At 37.1% G+C, this 21,699-nt stretch overlaps 1 protein-coding gene across 9 annotated transcripts in view; it reads right to left on the bottom strand.

The window, feature by feature from the left end:
• The window catches only part of LOC137281639 (leucine-rich repeat and calponin homology domain-containing protein 1-like), a 93,167-nt gene extending 75,789 nt beyond the window's left edge, over positions 1 to 17,378 (bottom strand). For all 9 annotated transcript variants that reach the window (XM_067813008.1, XM_067813012.1, XM_067813004.1 and 6 more), the window contains exon 1: positions 17,173 to 17,378. In XM_067813008.1, coding sequence (XP_067669109.1) covers positions 17,173 to 17,344 — 172 coding nt within the window. In that variant the 5' untranslated portion in view covers positions 17,345 to 17,378. The remainder of the gene's footprint in view (positions 1 to 17,172) is intronic.
• Positions 17,379 to 21,699: the final 4,321 nt, after the last annotated feature.

The raw sequence follows: 21,699 nt of genomic DNA, 5'->3' as shown, positions 1-21,699 counted from the left end.
TGTTACAGACTTAAAAACACTTCCCCCAAACACTAATTAACAGCTCCTTGAAACTTTTACCAGTCCTTGTCAAAGTTGATAGCACCACTTTAAGCTTATGGAATTAAAAAGCCTTATGTATTTCTTTTAATGATGTTTATACTGAGCTTCTTTAGTTTTCTAGGGCAGTGGGGTAGCCTAGTGTTTGAAACGTTAGCATGTCATGCCAAAGGCTTGGGGTCGATTCCCTCACATGGGTACAATGTATGACACCCATTTCTGGTGTCCCCTGCTGTGATATTGTTGGAATCTTGATGAAGTAGCATTAAACCCAGCTTAGTCCCTCACTTTTTAGTTTCCTGCAAAACAGACACCATGCACGAAGGGATGAGCTGGAAGAAAGAAATACACAACCATATATAGGATAGCTCATCTCTGTCTTACACAGGTCACAGATGGACGAGGGTATTATTGGCATCACTGTTGATAACCTGAATTTGGGAAGTAGGTAGTGATAAGTACATTAGTCAACTTCTGAGATAAAACTTAAGATGAATTCCTTCATACAACTCACAAACTCTATCAAGAGAAAGCAAGGGCAGAACCAGAATTATTTTTGGTTTTGTAGGGGTTTTTTTTGTTGTTGTTGTTATGTGCTCTTAGACTTGACATTTAAGTATTTATACAATACCTTGGTTGTTCATGTTTACTACTATGGTGGAACATACAAACCAAAGCATGGCACAGACAAGCAATGGGTTATATCAACGATGACTTTGAGATTCAAACCAAGATGGAATAATGACAAAACAAGTTGCACAATGAAGTAACATCAGCATGTCATAGCAAGGTTAGCTGGTTTGGTGTTTAACGTCACACTCAGCAATATTCCAGGCAGTATGCAAACAATAAAGTCTCGACCAGACAATTCAGTGACCATCAGCACAAGCATCGATCTATGCAAATGGGATACAATGACATGTGTCAACAAAGTCAATAAGAGTGTCCAGCTGATCCTACGAATCGCCTCTTATGCCAGGACAAATCGGACAAATCCAAACATTAAGTCATAACTCTTGTATGTTGCATTACACGAGAACTTGATAAGTAACACACACTTTTTGTCTGATATTTACCAAGCTACTGACATTTACAAAGCACCAAATCCTGTCATTCATCTGCAATAAAAGCCATGCTAACAATGTCTACACAGAGCAAGTATCCACAACCCAGAAATAACACACATAACCTCAAGGGCCACTGTACTGTTATCACAAAGGTCAGGACTAACAACACAATTACTAGTATGTAAACTTAGTCTGTCATACAGACCCTGAAACAAATATATCCATGAAAGCCCAGGCATGTCTGGAACATGTGGCAAGTCTAGATTTCTACAGTTTCTTTGAATGAAGATAGCCTCAGGGCTCCTTTTTTATTACTACGGCCTGTCTGTTTCCTGTAAAATGTTCATTTCAGAGACTTGTTGTTAGTCCCAATGTAAACTATACCTTACTGATAAGTGCTTGGACTGACTGAAACAAGCAAAATAATACTGGGCATGACAGATTGTATTTCAATGCTATTACTAAAGTTACAGATTGAAAAGTAGTGTTATATATAATATATAATGTAATATAGTTTTATATTTCGACTTCCATGCCCGTTCTGGAGTCAACCATTGTTGCTGGATAATGCTACAAGCAGCTTAAACCCCTACCTCACTCACTCAACCTGTGAAGGTCCCAGGGTAGAATAGGTCTTCAGCAACACATGCTTGCCATAAAAGGCAACTATGATTGACTAATGGCATCTGGTGGTCGGGCTCACTGACATGGTTGACACATGTCATCACTTCCTAGTTGCGCAGATCCATGCTCATGCTGTTGACCACTGGATTCTTTGGCCCAGACATGATTATTTACAGACCGCCACAATATAGCTGGAATATTGCGGAGTGTGGCGTAAAACTAAACTCACTCACTCACTCAATCAGCCACATTTCTATTTCCATGACCTGACCTTTCACTCTGAATTTTATCACACAACGTGTACACCATCAAAAACATATCTAAGCTTCTTTAAGTAGTTTTAGTTATATCATCAGAACCACATCACCATGAAGTAATATCTAGTGTATCTTAATATTGAGACTTATCAATTCAGAAGTTTTACAAAAAGTCATGACACAGCAATATAGTTAAACCAATGGGATCTGAGTGTAATGAATTTATCATGTGTGTGCATAAAATAAGCAACAGCTTCTTCACCAGATGGCAGTACACAAGGTCCTTGCATTATCATGTCAGAAATAGCTGCCTGCGTAATGTGCAGTTCATCCGACACCAACACTGAGAGGAGCTTGCAGTCTAGGTGCAGTTCCTCTGACACCAACACTGAGAGGAGTTTGCTGTCTGGGCACAACACAAGATACAGGAACTTATCTCCTGCTTGTTATCTTGTATCTCAGCAACCACTTTGGAGTTTCTAGCACCCCCCCATGAACCATTAGACTGAAATTGAAGCCAGCAGCATCTTTTATCCCAATATGGCCCATCTCAATGTTGTGTGTATGAGTGACAGGCTTGTGCATGTCATAAGTGTCATTGTCTAGAAAACTAGCTAAGGTCTAATAGTTGCTGCCCATTTTCCCCTTGAAACCAAGTTAATCCTTATGAATTCATTCAATAGGTGCACATGGCATAATTTCAGTTTGCAGACAAAGTGAGGCAAAATGGAGCCTTACACTGCACTTAGAATATTGCACTTTTGTATCAGTGTGTATTTGTGTGGGTGCACGTAGGTGTATGGTGCAAGACACACCATTCCCCAAATTAAACATAGATCATACTACAGACACACAGCATAGAGTTTGCAAGATACCCAGACCTGGTTTTATTCTTCAGGGCTGAGTGCTTAGACCTGCAAAAGTCTCTAAGGTAATAGTTAATTGTTTAAATGAAAATTTCTCAAAAACATGAAAATCTCCCTAACAGACTGGTGTCTTTCGACCCTTATCTAGACTTGCCTCTTCAATGGTAGGATTATTATACACCCATGTGTACAGCCATGGATAGTAAAAAATGAATTGTTTAAAATTAATATCCCCCAAACACAGTTGCATCATTAAGATCCCTACCTAGATTCGCCTCTTTAAGAATATGATTACTATTAATCCATGGGTACAGCCTTGGATCAGGGCTACTGAAAGTCTAGACTTTCACAATTTTCTAAGATAAAATGAATTGTTTAGATAATTTCTATACAATATTACATAACAGACTGAACTACTGCCCGCTTATCTAGACTTGCCTCTTTGAAGAATAGAGTTACCATGTACAGATGACAGATTAGCATTCAGTACAGCACTGGAGCAATTCTAGTGAATGCCAAGCAAGGCCACCTGATCATAGAACGGTAGTCCAGAAGTTGTGATACTTGGGCCATTTTATCAAAAACAATAATAACATAACATTATTGTTCTGATTATTAACATAACATTATTGCACTGCATCACAAGACAATTAAGAAGTATTTAAAAAAAATATCACACATCTTCATGACTGGTTCAGTTGTGACCAACCCTCAAAATATTACACCATGATGCCAGAAAAATCAGCTGGGAACATCTTTGAGAGAAATTGCATGTTTTGTTTTCAGTTTATTTTGCTTGTCAGTTAATACTGACTGGGCAAGATTCAAGATTTACGAAATCATTTTTTTTCAAGGAGTTCGGGTCAGGCGATCTGGTGATCAACATGGTGAACATCTATCTATCCAATTGGGATATGATGCCATGCACTAACCAGGTTAGTGAGCCTGTGCAGCTAATCTTGTTAGTAGCCTCGAGCAGGGGCTCCTACAGACCAATTTTAGCTCTGGAGAGTCTCACTCCAGAAAGATTGTTGGGTAACAAGTTTGCCCAGCTGATAATAATCAATATATACCGGCACACAAACATCATGGAAATGATGCTCAGGGATATGTGCAGGACACTGACTTGTTGACTCTGGCAGGCTAGAGATATGACACTGTAAGATCTAACAAAGACTACCCAGACAGTTAGTGGAACAGGTCTGAATAGTCTTACTTAGTGATTATACACCACTGAACTGAAAAGTCACTGAGACCTTTCAATATCTGTTTTAAGTGGCTCTACAAAAACCAATGTGTGCAGGCATGGATGGAAATAATTCTTGCATTGCCAATGTACCCGGGTACAGAGGCACTTGTAAAATCACTTGTCCTGATAGTTTTCCACTATACCAGCTAATTCTCTTGTTGATAATTTAAATAAGTCAACTGGACACCAGTTCAGTGTGATATACAAATTAGCTTGCCCGCCAGAAAAAAAATACTAGACTGGGACGTCTGGCAATAGGTTATTTCCACCCATGACAGGAATTGATTCTTGAAGTACAGAATTTCTATGAAGGCAATACAGGAATGGCATATGATTCAGTATTTTGCACCCAATGCTCTACAAAGTATCTAGAAGAGTCCAACAGGACTTTGGAAGTTGATCCAACAACAAAACAAATAAAGTTCCAACACTCAAACATCAATATGACATAAAATATTGTGTTTAACTCCTTGACTGAGGTTTAAAATCTCTTCTAAAACAGCCCTGCTATTTATTTCTAATTTTAAATACATGAGTATGTTCAAGTAGTTCAACACAACTTGTGGGTGTTGTACACTGGTGGTTTTATAATAAGACTCCAGCTTGCCTGTGTCTACTGCTTTAGTGGGATAGGCTCGAGGCCGGATAACATGCAGCACTTGGTCATTCAATACACGTGAATGTAAACTGACTGTTTATCTGGGCAACAGAAGACACTCTCATGGTACTACATAAACAAAACACATACAGTTTGAAAACTGAATTCAGTCTGTGACTCTAGCTACCAGTCTGAATGAAACCTGTTTCTCATTCAAAACTGATCCTCTTGCTACCACTTCATAAAAATCTGAGGGCATCCTATTACGGGTCATGTCAGTGCAAAGTTTACAGAACTTGAGACCAGTCAATGAATTAACAAACAATAAGTAGATTACCCAAGAAAGTAGCTTTGTCATGATTTAAGACACTAGTTTCAATCTCTTTTCCTGGATAAGGTTACAAAACTTTCGTTACACAAAGTTCTCTTGATCTACAGCTTAAAACTGAACAGAATCCTTTGGGAAAGTCTGAAAGTAGGCCAAGAATATACAGAAGCACTTTCCACATTGTTGTCGCTATTTCTGTATCAAAAGTGTGAGATGGAAGACGATCTGAATCATTGGTTCAATCATATAGTCCAGACTTGTATGGGCTTTCTTGGATATATTTGTTTCAGGGTATGTATGCCCGAGTCCCTGATCTTGTCAGTGATGGTCTGACTGGTTGAATGCAAGGTCATTGTGATGAAACTCATACTGGGATGTCTTCTGATCTTTATTAACCTTTAGCCTGCTGAATTAATTTCAGCATAAGGCGCTAATAAGAGGGTGGGTGATTTCAAACACTCAGTGCGTCACTAAATAAGGGACAACTGAAAAAATATTCAGCTCATTAATACTACATACAAAAATAAACATTATTATCAAAAAATATCCAGATAATTTCAAACGTACAGATATTAATTACAAGACAAACATAAATAAAGTAAATTTAATTCGCGGGCGTTTCGTTTTAAGTATTGAACATTACATATTTAAAAAGGTGAGAATTAGTACATTCCATACATAATTCATATGACACGTAAATCCGACTCGTTGAATAATTATTGCAAGTTTTATTTGGAGATGTCATTATCCTGCACTCCTGTCGAATGGGTTCGACGGTAGCATTGAGAGGATTAATTGTAACAAGGACTAAGACCAGAGTTTAATAAGATTGGTCAAAGTCAGTTTGTCTAGCAAGCTCAGCTAATACTATTTCATTTAGGATTTTCCTGGAAAATATTCAGTCGCCATGTTGTCAGTTCTGTTTGTTTGTTGTTCAACACCACACTCGTTGTTCCAGATATCTGACATAGGCCTGTACAAAATCAAGACTGGTCCGAAGAGTGACAACTTGAGCACTGACCTACACAGTTGGAATATCATGAAATGCAATATATGTCTCTAATTAAAAGAGAGAATTAATGTGTGGTACTATGGTCTTGTCCTTCAGGTGTGAATCAGAAGCCAGAATCAAGAAAAATCAGGTCTGGTATAGTAAGCACTGCGAATATAGATCTACCGACTCTGTGTCCCTTGCCTTGATTTTGGTGGAATACTGTTGGAAGCAATGTAAAAGCACACTCTCTCACTCTAATGACCCCTTCCTACATTCTGCCACGTTACCATTCCACATTATGTTTCATGACCTACTACTAATTTCCCTCCACATTCTCCATTAAAGCTTTACCAGTCATCTGAGACTGTGATACTTACTATAACTAGGTGCTTTCTACAGCCCTGATCCCGGTCTTATTGTACAAGAACACTTAACACTGGTTTCTTCTTGAGTCCACACTTCATATCCAGAGCTTCATGACTGGCCCTCAACAAACCCATACTCTTACACCACTCATTCCCAGCACCTCTGTTGAGGTCAAAGGACCGCCAATCTCAATCTCCAGTCTTCTTTCTCTGACCAACTATACTCTGTCTCCGAATCCCTGAACCACGTTAATTTGTCAACTGCCATGCCCTATCTTAATGAAGCCTTTAATGAAGCCTTTAATGAAGCAAGTCTAGATTTCCTCAGGTTCAGACTGAATCTCTGTTCTCCCTAGGGCTCCTTTTCAATTAAAATAGGTTAGTTTGTTACTATGAAATTTATATATATTCAGTATCCACACAAATGTATGGAAAGGGAGTGAGAAGAGTTGTGCTAAACAAATATATAAGACTATTACCACTAATATATCAATTATCATTGTAAACCTTCTAAGATTTCTCCTTTTCCAGTCCTGAACACAGCTCCCACACAATGTTGACAAGTCCAAAGTCGTCCTCCATTTTGTTTTATGCTGCTGTGGTCACACTAATTTCTAAAGTCTTCAAAACGTATTACAGAACCATGAAGTTTAAGGTTTCCTTGCACATCTTTCCTTCATTCACTCATTTCTTCTTACTCTCCCCTCTACACACCTCCCAGCTGCATGACCTGTTCCTAACCATCCCCACATGGGCCTGACCTTTCACCACCATAAGCCCATGATGACTACCACATGGCCACAAATGTGTAGTATTTCCCCATCAACTAGTAATATTACACATTCATACCAAATCCCTGTAAGTGGGTGTAGAAATGAGTCTAGGAAAAACAATCCTGTCTGGTCTATCCCCACCAGCACTGACAAAGTAAATGTTTACCGTTGTTGGGATACACAATGTTTCTGTAATTGCTTACACTGACGCTATCTCCTCTCTAAGGATGCAAACAGAATCCGTCTGCTGCCTTCTGTGAACAGGGCAAAACAGTTACTTGTAATAGAGACACTGATGTCCTGGGCATAATGAAATGAACACTGTAACAAAAGGACCTAGTATTCATCAAAATCTGGTACAATAATCCCCTCAGGGAAGGAAAATAAACCAGTCCACAACATATTTGCTCAAATAGCATGAAGCAAACCAGCAGCTTCAGACCCCTGTTACACACCAGTAGAAACTTGTGCTAACAAATAACTCTTAAAAATTTATAAGTCACCATTATAAAAAAATATGAATCATATATTGACAAATGACCTCCAGAGTAACTTCAAAGTAACAGGACACTGGCCCAGTAAGTTTCAGATGTCTGCCTGACCCACTGAAAATATGCATGACTGAAGACCCACAGAGTAAAAATTAAACACATATTACAGATATAACTTTCTTCATAACTGGCATTGAAATTATTAAAGAACATAAAATTTATAAACAGCACAACAAGTGTAACATGTCACATATTCCAACTTCAAAGTCATAGTGAAATATACTGTCAGACACTTGGGCCAGTGGGTTGTAGACTTCGTCCAGATCGTCCATGAATCTGCTGGATTTGTCAGAGTCAGAAGCTTTTCATGAAAACTGGATCCCATGATAAATTTCAACACACCAATGGTTGAAAAAAAATCCTCTTTCACTCACACAAAAGGAAATATCGATATGAGCTGCAGGACAGCAGTTATGTTTCCTTGTTTCTTGATCTCACCAGAAACACTGTGATCTATGCATCTTAGAACCTTTTAGAATATTGCCAAAGGATAATATTAGGATAATCAAACAGATGAAATTATTGCGAACGAAATCGATGAGATATGTTTGCTGTTTAAGAATATAGTTCTCTAAGCTAGCATCTTGTGCATATTAAATGATAGCTTTAAATAAACTAAAACAGTTTTAAATCTTGAGACGGTGTTTTATTCATACTTGCAGAACAAGCTAGATTTTTGCAGGACTGGTAAAAAATTTGACCAGTCAGTCCTGTGGACAGGCTAGATTATTTTTTTTCATCTTTCCTACACTGCTAGGATGCTAACACTGGGCCCCAAATCTGTTGCAAATAACCATTATTACAAAGAATATTGTCTCTTTCTATCAAAACTATGCCCATACATCAGAATTTGCTATACTACAAAGACAGAACGCCATTATAACCTGTCTTTTCAAAACACACCTGTTATTATTCAAACATTGGGTTGTTTTGAACACAAAATTGTCCCTCTTATTATCTTAGAATTAAATGCAAGGAGTAAAGAGTGTATGAAATAAAATACTCCCATATATAATAAAGGAAACATGACATGTTCTAAGCATCTGTCATGCTACAAGTTTGTCCAGCCTGGATATGCACAATGTAACCACTTCCTACAATAAATCATAAACATACTTGTTGAAGCTGAGGCTGCCACAGATAATCCCTTACAAGGAACAATATCTAATGAAGAGTTCACACAATGGGGCAACAGCTGAACAGTACACACAAATATTAATTTTGAATCCACTGATTCATATATTCTCTCATATAAGTCAGAGGAACACACCCAAAGGAGGAGAGTTGAACTAAAGAGCAGCAATATTGGCCTTGTCCAACAAATTCTACAACAAAACAATAAGTTTGAAGTGGTTTGGTAGTTTAATGAAAACAAATCCAAAACACTGATGATGGCTTTAACATTCTCCCAACAGTTTTCCCTCCTCATTAATACAGCTGTTCACACACTTAATCTGATACTTTTCCTGTTTCCATTACCAGTCCAAACTTACACTTGATATGAAGCAATATTTCCTGATGAGGCACCCAACCAACATAAAATAAGTCTGCATCTTTCACTTTTAAAATCACCACACTTCAAAACATATGTGTCAATTATTTTGTTTGTCTCAAAGTCTACATTAAACAAGAAATTTCATTTCCTTTCAAACACGAACTCTGAATTAATTAATAAGGGATGCACATAGTCATGTTTTTCTTTAACGCTCACAAGTGACATAGTTTCACTGAACAATATTTCCCTGTAAACAAATCTCATCTTCATTTCTTATACTGGTCATTATTTATTTTTACAAGCTACAAAAATGCATGTCCAAAACACACAAATGGATAGACTGAATGCAGCAAAATGAATATGTTATATCAGAAATATATTCAACTTTTTACTTTTTGCGCTGACTGATTATGTATTTTTCCTGAATGCAGATGGGTTTTGTTATAGCTGTTTGCTACAAAGCTCTTCTTCCATGTTGTGTACGTGTAGACAACTTCACACAAGGAACCAACAGAAAGTCACGTGAAAAGCATTTGTAAAATCATAACAGCAAAACATACTCGACGACAAAATTAATAGGTAGCTCTAACATATGGGTACCACTGCAAAGCAGTTTGCAGCAGTCACTTGTTCTATATTGTATAACATGTTTTAAGACTACTGGGTCTTCACAAATAAATAAGCATATTTCCACACAACAAAATGTTTGGAGTAAATTTTTATTTTTGCTTAATTAAGGCAGATGTAAAGAATTTCTAGAGTTATTATTTCATGTTTCCTTGAAGGAATCAGTTACTGTGCTTAATTAAGGCAAGTGTACAGAATTTCTGGAGCTCTTATTTCATATTTCCTTGAAGGAATCAGTTATTGTGTACCCCAAATTTGTAGGCCACGGTAAAACTCAGATTATCTATGGCTATGACATAAATATGATGAACCTTGGCTTGAGTAAAAATTTGTAAAAATAAAAGAAAATTCCATGTCAGTTTGATACAATTCCATCTTGATGACATATTGCATTCAGAACATGAACACAAACGGACAACAAACTATCACATCAGTTGCAAATGTACTGGCCATCTGGACTGTGCACCGTATCACCTATCTATTGATTATGCTAATGTGAGTCTGGGTTATTGTTGCATCACTTCACTGCTTGTGAACCCATTGAATCACATATGGGACATATCTGACAACAGAAAAATATTGATACATCATGTACATAAAATGAGATTGCATATACGCTATGTCAGCACAACAGAAAGTGCTAAATATTGTTAATCACCATTTTTTTATCTCATCTGTGAAGATTATTTTTTCTTGGCAATGAAAGTTTGAAACACAAAGCCAAATCACTTGCACTGAACATAAAATTAAATTATGTCAAAAAGAGAATAAAGTTCACAAAACAATTATTGTTTCATTTCTAAAATACAATTTTCACAAGTGTCACAGCAAATAATATTATTGGGCTGATAACAGGAAGGTATTTATCATAAAATGCACAGAAGTGTTTGAATTAGGGAAGAAGTTTATACGGAAGTCCCTTTTATGAACATGATCATGACAGATTCACAGACAGCACCACAAGGACACCAGGCACCCTATCTTCTTACACCTAATCTTTGGTTAGATGACATGAATCCAACAATGCACATTATCTAACAAAACATTAAATGTATATGTCTCAAAGCTGGGACCAACCCCCCAATATATATTGTCACTAGGGATGAAACGGTACACCACTAGTAGAACAGTGCTTAGGTGTACCATAATGCAAACCAAAATGGCATCTTCAGTTTTCATACCATAAATTCTATCTTGTTCCAAAATGACAGTTTTGCTCAATCACAGAAACAAAGTTTATGGTTATTTTTTTCATGTTATTGAATTATGTCAGGTTAGCTCTTATCTTCATTTTGATGGTATCTCATCTACAGAAAAAAAACGGACCAAACCGAAAGCCTTCTACCACAATAAGTACTGCACCATGGTCAGGGTGTGATTAATCCCTTTGGATAATTTGGGATTTGGTTCATGTGACATGTAGAACCACCAAAGCAAAGTCAGTCTGCCCAACTATACAAGAAGAAGAATGAAACTCATCAATGATTGCATGCCAACAACACTGTTTTAAGTCCTCTTGTCTCAATCCAGACATCTATTGAGATATGCCACTCAAAAATCGAAGAGTGAGAGAGAAAGTTTAGTTTTACCCCGCACTCAGCAATATTCCAGGTGTATGGAAGCGGTCTGTAAATAATCAAATCTGGACCAGAAAAACCAGTGATCAATTGCATGAGCACTGATCTGTGCAATTGCAAAAATTGAAGTAGAGATTATTGTCCCCATAAAGACAGATTTATACAATTTATTTTTAAGTTAAGGTAATCTTGAAGTACCGCAGAGAAATATTGCTCTCTTCAACTGACAGCGTCAGTGACTGGCATTATTGTTAAGTTTTATTGTTTATTAATAATTTCATTTTTTTTCATTCATGCGAAGAACACCAATAAAAAATGCTTACAATGAAATGTTTTCAGTTCATTGTCAATCATAAATCAACCATAGAATATATCAAAAAATCTATCAAAACGTCAAACCCCTTCTCTAAACAAACATATCTTACTGAACACTTACACAGAATTTTAAATATTGCCTACTCATCACAAACTTTGTCAATCCACCCATTCCACTGTAAAACATACTTCACAATATAACACTGACACCATGAATACACAAAACAATTCATGGTAATGAATAAGATTTACGCACATATCCATTGTCTCCAAACTAATAGTATCATGTTATACTTATACTTACAATGTCACTGACCACACTGATACACAAACTTGTAAGCTGAACATTTCTAAAGCATGAAAATAGATACCAAGATCATTGTCCGTAAGTGAAAATATCCTGTTCACTGACACACAATAGCAGCATTCACTTCGTGCTGGTGCCGAGAAGAGGCCATGGCCTAAATGATTGTTGAAAATACTGAACTGAAATTCATACCAATGGTTTGAATGCAATCTTTAACAATTCCTTCTTGGGTGTTGTTGTAAGACAGTCTGAATCCAAATGCTGTAAGTCTAATAGCAGTGTTCACGAATAGTGTCTGACCCTCTGACAAATCTGGCAGATTTAACAATGGTCAGACAGAAGTCCCCAACCTGCTGGCCCCAGTGTCTGACTGAATATATTACAATGACTTTATCTGAAGTTGTTATTTGTGGCATGTGACACATGTTTACTGTTTATAAATTTATGTTTATAATGTTTGTCATCATATAATGCTAATAATTTCAATGCCAATTATGAGAAATGTTAAATCTGAAATGTGTGTTCAATTTTATTCTTTGGGTCCTGTGAATTTTCAGTGGGTCAGACAGACATCTGAAACTTAAAGGACCTAATGTCCTGTTACTTTGAAACACCATTCGTAAACACTGTAATAGGAACTATGATCATGTAACGACTAACGTAGCTTTGTTCAGTGGTATCTGGGTATCTAGTTATGCCCAAGCACCTTACCTTCACATTAAACTTCAGTTTGAATAAGACCGTTTTCACCTACCTTCATGAAGAAGACTCTGAGAGTAGAACAAAAGTTAATGTAGGACATAATCTGTGGGGTTCCTCACCAAGAACCAGGAACACTTCTACAAACAATCTTTAATCAGAGTCAAAGTTGGCTTACATGAACCATTTTTAACATTTTTTGCAAACAGATGTCCAGAAACAATTTCCAAGATATGTAGAAAAATATAATACGTTATGGATAACAACTTCTTTATTTCTATGATGTGACGTTTCAGTATAGCTTCTTGTACCAACATGTCACAATTACATTCCTAGTACTATGATAGTTTCCTCACCCTTCATATTGTTTCTATGTCATTATACCATGTCTTTCCAAACAATATTGTTATGATGTACCTCATTCATATGTGAAACAATAATATTGCCCACTGCAATTACAGCTGAATAAATGATCACACCATTAATCTTGAATCTATCATATAAATCTTAACCATCCCAAGTAATATGATTCTGCAAAAAGCATGCATTTTCATGTAGAAGCTAAATTGGCTGGTTGTTCACTGCTCTGTCAAGCCGATGGAAAAGGAGGCATTCCTGTCTGTAAACCCTCTATCAACACATTGATCACTGTCACATGACCAAATCCAATACTAAAGTCCCCGTCAAACTATCCTACAACTGTTGTAAGATGTTAACCAATACTAGCATGCTGCATCCTGAGCATCTAAAATATCATGCAAACATCTGCACCAGTCAGCAGCTTGTCTGGGGATCTACAGTGGGTTTGTACCAAGAACAGTTCCCATCTTGTCAAAGTAAATATCGACTAGCAACCAACACACTGCAGATATTTGGAAACCATCAAGTACCTGTTCACACACCAAAAATCATGAAAAGTCAAAAGGTGATCTCTGGAAGGACAATCCTTTAAGAAGTTTATCTGTTACTACTGCACTGGTTGGCGATGCCATGAAATACTTTTCAAATGACTGCAAGAAATTTCTTACCGAACATATGATATTTAACAGACTAAATTCAATCCACTTAAAACAGTCATGCTAACATAAATATGAACGGAAATCTGATTATATACTCATTTTAACAGGTACTGATCATGATTCACATGTACATCTTGTTTTTTCATCCATGTATACTGGAAGTAAATAAGTCTGTCATACAGTGTTCATTTCAAGTTGTTAGTCTAGATGTAAATAAACAACAAAATCTTTTCCACTGACAAAATGTTATCAGGATAATTTGAAATCTATGCAAACAACCACTTCATTTTCACATATGTCAGACAATATATGAAGTTTTGTCCAGAATTCATATACTTAATGCATGTAAGACTTTGTGTAAGTTGTAGACAATGTCAGTTTCTGAACATTACAAATATATTTAAACAGTTACATCAGACATCTTGCATAAGTTTATGCATGGCTACTGTTGTAGTCAGCAAAGAAGGATGAGGACTATTTTAGTTGATGACCATGATAAATCCTAGATTATATCCTCATGATGTCTACAGAAGATAAATACATCCACAGCATGGCAGAGCCTATGCATGCTTGACTTTCTGGCAAAAGAAAGAATCTCCACACTTTCAGCATTGCTAGGGAACACGACAAAACATTCACATAAGGTCATAAAAATGTACTGTGACACAAAAGTATTGTCTAACAATGACAGTAAAGTACAAGAAAAATTGATTAAGTGTGGCAGACCAAAATGCTTTGTTGAGGCTCAAGCAAACCATACCTCAGCAGATCAAAAAACACATAAAGTGATAAACACGTAACGTGCACTCATGGGGAGGTTAAAGAAAACTGCACAACCTCATGGACATGTGCTGGATCACAATGCCAATAAATGTTATGAGGGTACAGTTCATAAAAATCAAGCTGGACTGTAAAACATTTGCAACTAAAAAACACGGATTCTCAGCTAAAACAGATATAAATATAATCAAATTTAGTTCAGTTTTTTTCCTAGTCAATCATGCACACAGACAAATGAGATAAGATTTTGTTCATACAAATCTGAGGTCTTGTCTACATGTGAGCCACATGGGGTTTGTAAGTACCTCCTATACCTTTGTACAGTCGTGCCCCGTTTTCCAAACCTCAGATATCCGGAAAACTCGCCTTCTGAACGAAAATTCCTTAAAACGAATTCATAACGTTGTAACATTACTCACCTATCCGGAAATCCGGTTTCTGTAACTGTATGGTCATTTTTACATACAAAACACTGAACTATGTACATTTTTGTCTCGTATATCCGGATGGCTGACCACCTATATGTTTACACACGCAATTACCGAGGGTCTCACGCGACATAACAAAGAAGTCGGCAGTCTTTGAAGCGTGAGAAGATTGAACTACCTCTGAGAAGCAAGGTGACACGGAGTTAATTTTGAGGCGTGTCAATTTGTGGGCCATTATAATTAATTAATCCGGATGATCAAGCAAGCTTGGACAGCTGTGAGCGAGAAGACAACTGCTAACTGCTTTCGTCATGTGGATATTATCCAATCAAATGAGGCCTTGTCGGAACTTCGCGATGCACTACGATCTTATGCACTACGATCTTATGCACAAGTTGCAACTGCGACTGTTACTGCCGATGATCTTGTGAATGTCGACAGTGATGAACTGACCAGTGAAAGTCCTCTCGCTTTTCTACACAGCCAGTGCAAAAACGCTATGACTGATTTCTTCAAGCGAACATTACTGTAAGTGCAAGTATGAGACATTTTATGTCTGCACTGATATTTGTTTATGTGTAATCAATAAAGATTATGTCTGATACCTACTATGTTCATTTCTTTGTACGTTTCTTTGTACATATGGCCTGTGATTCACATATCCGTAAATTCGCATATCCGGACAATTTCAATAAAAACACAAGTGTTCGGATAAATGGGGCACGACTGTATTTATACTTCAGGGTCTGTACGACAGACTAGAGAGTACCATTTCTTGTTATTGTTACATGGATACCCATACATTCAGGAAATATATGAGCATATGAAGAAGTACAGAATGCTGAAACAGTGTGGTCATGAGAACAGATTTTTTCTAAATTGTGGCAAGATTTCTTTTTAAACACAAATTTTCAGCTACAAAAATAGACTGAAGAAAAAGAAATGAGTGGACTGCTATATGACTGAAATAACACTGATGAGACAAAAAAAAAAAGTCTAAGTCTGTCACTCACACACTGAAACCAAATTTACTCTGATCACAGAAATGTTTACACATGCATTTCGCAATATTCCAGCTCAGGAATAGGAATTCATAGGAATGGATATGGTTTAGAATATTATAAGGACCATAACATTAAAAAACGTTTATAGGACAACTAAGAAATAACTGAAAACTATTAGATAGGATAATACTACAATCACAGATGTTATGAGAATTCAAAGCCCCAATAATCCAGTCACTGTAATTTACAGTAGTCAAAAATAGAAGCTGTGCATCAAAACCTTTTTGTTCTCTTCATCTAATAGTAATATTAAATAGAGCATGTACTTACGAAAGGTTGATAACAACATGGTTAATACTTACATGGGCTCTTATAGAGGAACATTAGTTTCATGAGAAATATAAAATGCACCAGACAATATGAGCCTATATAAACACCTCTATCATGTTTATGAGTCAAGTTCATGAAGAAGACACATTAATGTGACTTTTAAGAAATTCAATTTTTATTTAATTGCACATGTAATAATTCCCAAATTATCTTGTTGTTGTTATCTGGACTCGGCAATATTACAGATATATTATGAAAGTGGTCTGTAAGTATTCAAGTCTGCACGAGACCATTTAGTGATTGTTGCCATCTGTATCCATCCACACGATTTTGGATTCGATGACATGCAATCAACAGAATCTGACCATCCAATCATCTTTGCAGTTTCTTTTGATAGGCACTGGTTATTGAGTTTTGGGAAGCTTGGGATTTTTTTGTTGGTTCTATTTTTCGTGGAAACTCAAAACAGACTTCATATCGAGTTTAGCACAGTAACTTTTGAATTTATAAAGATTACTGTCACTGCATTTCATGAGCATTGACAATGGAGCTAAACTGTGTGACTTATCGAAACAAAATCAACTGTCAAAATATCTCTTATTTGGACAAAGGCCTAGTCTGTCTGCTGTGTTGATGATTCAGCCTGTACTCCTTACAGGGCACTTTCTCGACAGCCTGGAGTTTCGTTGCACCCCTGTTAGGAATCCGTTATTGGAGTAACGGATGGAATGACAACTAAATCATAGTATTTTACTAGTAATAACCATGGTCATATCACGTGTCTAAGTTTATACGTAAATTCCAAGATGTTTGACAAGAAACATGTGAAAGTCAGAGCACAACGGATTCGCTTCACTTCCGACAAGGCCGATAGACATACCTGCTACGATTGTGTCGACGAGATCGAATTTGGTTGAAATCTTAGGGTAATCCTTAAGTTTTCTGCCACTTAAATTAACCTCCCCTGTATGCTGCGCCTCCTCGAAAACACGTTCTAACGGCCTGCCTATTACAGGGGGGCTTTGAGAGCCCGACCCGTAAGTGGCCGCCATTTTACAACTTCAGCACTTCGGCTTGATGCGCATGCTCCACCATGATTCCATCTCTGATACTATTTCCCTGCAACAAATTGTTAAACGCGCACCTGCTAGCTTCTGCTTGGGCATCTGGAGAACAAATGATAAAACCCTGTAGTTACCATGAACAACGAAACGACGATACAACAAACAAATTACTTTGACTTATTCTGTGTAAATAAAAGTTTACTTCAGACGGTAAACTTCGGTACATCTTACTCTCTTACGGGTATGGTAATGAAGTAAAGCAAAAGTCCAGAAGAAAATTCATCAATGCTTGCAGAACGCCTATAACTTTATTTTAGACGATAGATGTTCCGCTAATAGAATGCATAAGTTAACGTTTATTTTTAACTATATTGTGTTATGTATTATCCTGTTTCAAACCTTTCTGGTATATAGTATTTGCAGGAGATTATGGAGATATACGTTTTTGCTTATGGTAATAAATAGCTAGAGAAGAAATTGCCAGTTTCTAACAGTACTGTATATGCGATGTTTTAGACCTATATAAATCTTATTTCCATTGTCTCTCTTATTCAAAATCCACAGTTCTCAAATGACTACGTTTTTGCCAATGGTAATAGTATTGCTATATATTGCTTAATAGTATCGTAATTCAGACTTCAGCCAAAGAGTGAATGGAAGAGTTTGGAGTTTCAGTCACATCGACATGGTTTCAGCAATATCGTGACGAAAACAAGTTACAAATTCAAAATAAATAAAAGTGGAATTACAAAAAAAAAAACCCGTCAACAAAGGACAGTGAAAACAAATTGAGCATGAGAAAAATAACTGTATAACTAGCAGTTAAATCTTTTAAAAAAGGACTAAAGGAGACCAGACAGTCTATCGGTTTTTAATAAAATATTTAGATCTATTACAATTTCCACTTGGAGCAGGGAAGGTTTTGGGTCATTTTGCTGGATCCAGAACCCAACGATATAACAATATATATACTGCCCTTTTGTAGTTACTTTAATTAATTTAATGCAGTTTCGTTTAAAATCACGGCTCCCCCATTTGTTTTTGGAAACTCTTATGTCATTGACCAAGATCTTTTATGGATAAATTTTCTTTCACTTCTTTGTCACACAATGAATGAAATGACCTCCCCTGTATATAATATATACGTTGTATATTATCCCTGGTTTTACAGAACTTCAGCCAGTTTATTGTATCAGTCTGAATTTTACAATGAATGAATTATAGTAATATTAAGAGCAAGAATTATGAGAACGAATGAACGAAATAAAGAAAAAGAATAAAAGAAAGAAGTACATATGTGAATGAATGAAAGAATAAATGGTACACCTGGGACCTTCCCTCCCAAAACATGTTAAAGTACGCAAAAGTATGGCAAGAACACTGTTAACATCAGCTGTTCTTTTAAGAAATCTACTTTGAAACATGTTTGTTTACATTAATAATTAATTCGGATATCTTACTGCATGTTGGGAATGGAACGGACATTAACAAAATGTTAACTGACACTGTCACACTGCCCTCAAAAATAAAGTGTAAAACTCTCACAAAGAGTTCGAAAACACCTTTCCAGTTTTGTAAAATAATGAGATCAACAAGAAAGAAAGAAGTTATGGAACTATAACCCTCAAGCATCAATGGTGTATCAGATCAGATCGGCAAAATGTCACATTCTTCACACACCTCAAATACACCCTAACATTTTGTTTTAGCTTATGGAACTATCACTATTACTTGCACACACATTTCACCTGATAGTATATTCCCCTCATATCAAATAAAGGTGTATGTGAAAGATGTTTTGAGCAAGTAGCGGGGAATACTCAAACAACGGCGTATAGCAGTTCAATGGCGAAATGTCATATTTTTCACACACCTCAATTACACCCTAACAATTTTGAAAGTCATAAAACGGTCACTATTACTTGCAAATACCTTTCAACTAAAGGTGTGTTCTCCTTCTAAAACTTAAACGAATACGTGAAAGAAGTTTTATCAGCACAATTTAGTCTATCTTGTCGGTGAATCGAGAATAGAAGCCAGTGAGCTATTACGTACCGATTTGAAACTTTACTACAAATCTACTGTCCTAATACGGACACTAATACCAATTATTTGACTTAAACTGAAGTGACAAAATAGTTAACCTATCTTCTACATGTAGGATTTCAGTTGTTACAACACTCGGCGAACTTAATCAGCTGTTGAAAATAAACCGGGCTCAGTCTTAAATACTATGCTACCACCGTATTGGCTACACTGGTTACGTAACGACCCCAAACATACGTTCAGCGGCTTTTCGAGTAGTTTCTTCTTCTCTATGTAGGCTCCCTTGTTATCTGTAATTTTCTTGCGTTCTAATCTCCCGCTTGTCTGAATATTCTTCAAAGTTCTATACACGAGAGTCCATGTCTAGTAGGTAGCAATGTTGGGTGAACACCGCCTCTCACAAAATCATCTTTTTGAAGCTTTCTTTTCTCTAACGCAATGAGGTCGATCATGGCAACAGATATGTCGTCTGCTTGATCATGGGAGGTAACTCTATATTGATGAAACTGAATGTCAAGGAAGGGTACTAGAGTTGTCTCCCATATGTACATGGTTTATGTCATTACCATAGATCTGTGATCACAAAGAACAGTTTCAACTAGAGAAGAAATTGCCAGTGATTTCTAGCAGTACTGTATATGTGATGCTTCAGACCTGTACATGTATATAAATATTATTTCCATTTTCTCTTGTATTCAACATCCACAGTTCACAAATAACTACAAATTGGTAGCAGAGATAATCAACACATGTGAATGCATGCATAATCTACAATAATTAACATCTGTTAACAAAACGTGCAGCTAATAGAAATTTCAGAATTAGCTTGACTACTGAGCTAAGAGTGTGAAAAATGTATCACATAGCAAAGAAGAACAGGTTGGGAGGTAACATATTTTAAGGAGGCTAGGCTTGGTTGCCTTGTTGGACTTTTCGTGACGGCGGTGTGGTAGATATTGAGACTTTGTGACGTCACGAGAAAAGTAAGATATACCTTTGTTACCTGCCTGTCTATCGAGTACAAGTGAAGTGCGCCCCTCGAGTATAGTATCTGACTTGGGTCGGTTGCGAGTCTAGAGATTATGGAACGTTCGCCCGAAGTTGGAGACTCGGATTCGATTCCGCACATGGACACAATGTGCAAAGGCTATCTCTGGTCTCTGCCACCGTATCAACATTTGCTGGAATGTTACTCAAACCGGTGTAAAACCCAATGCACGTTTTCACTGTTCATGAGTGAGTAAGTGAGTGAGTGAGTTGAGCTTTACTCCACACTCAGCAATATTCAAGTTATATAGCGGCGGTCTGTAAATAAGCAAGCCTGGACCGGACAATCCATTGATCAACAACATGAGCATCGATCAGCGCAATTGATTCTTATGAACTCAGGGTTTAAGAGTAACGCACTTGATTGCCCGCACACAAAGTCAGCGGTCTAAGCCGCATCGATTCCACAAAATGGAAATCTGACAATTGGTAGTGTAAAGATCATATACTTCTGTACTCCTCTGCCCACGACAAGCGCCAGTTGGCTTTCACGGCTGAAGCGATGACTGCAGAAATCAAATCTATATATTTGGCTACGATTATATTTCCTCAGTTAAGTATAGCTTCTGGTACGTTGTTTAGATAACTCCAATCTGGGATTCGAACCCAGACTCTCAAAGTATGGCACCTTCACGCCAGCACAGAAACACGGATACAAAGAGTACGTGATCTAGTATACCAGTTGCTGGACTGACATTTTTGTGGGAACGGCCGTTAGAGAATGGAACAGATCGCTGACTTTGCCTGAAAGGGTCGTTGTCCGCAAGCGGGTAATACAGAAATATACCCCAGGTACTTTCTGTATACAGAAATGTTCCCTAGCCAAAGTAAATACACGAATCATACCCTAGGACGACCCCATGCTGCGTCACGATGACCGCTAAACCCGTTTCTTGAGCGCGAATGTTTATAGTTAAATAAAAAATAATATAATGAGATGTAGTCCTGAGACTTTCTTCATTTCAGACGCTGTGGACATCTAGACTTGCCACATTTCATAGATTTGCATGGACTCTCTTGGATATATTTGCTCCAGGGTCTGTAGGACAGACTATCCCTACCTTAGCTGTGGACAATGGGGGTGACATACTTCGCATAGACCCAGTGCTGTTCTGTCTAGGAGCGAAACTTTTTTTAGTTTTACTTTGTGTGTTGGAGTCTATCCTGTATTGAGACGGTGTCACACCAAACAGTACATGTTACATTTAATAAGTTTTTAAAGATATTGGATATTCACTCTTGACTTTGCT

Source organism: Haliotis asinina, chromosome 4 (assembly GCF_037392515.1).
Source record: "Haliotis asinina isolate JCU_RB_2024 chromosome 4, JCU_Hal_asi_v2, whole genome shotgun sequence".
NCBI lineage: Eukaryota > Metazoa > Mollusca > Gastropoda > Lepetellida > Haliotidae > Haliotis > Haliotis asinina.
Note: the sequence above shows the minus strand (reverse complement) of the source record. Positions and strands in the feature narration are given on the sequence as shown.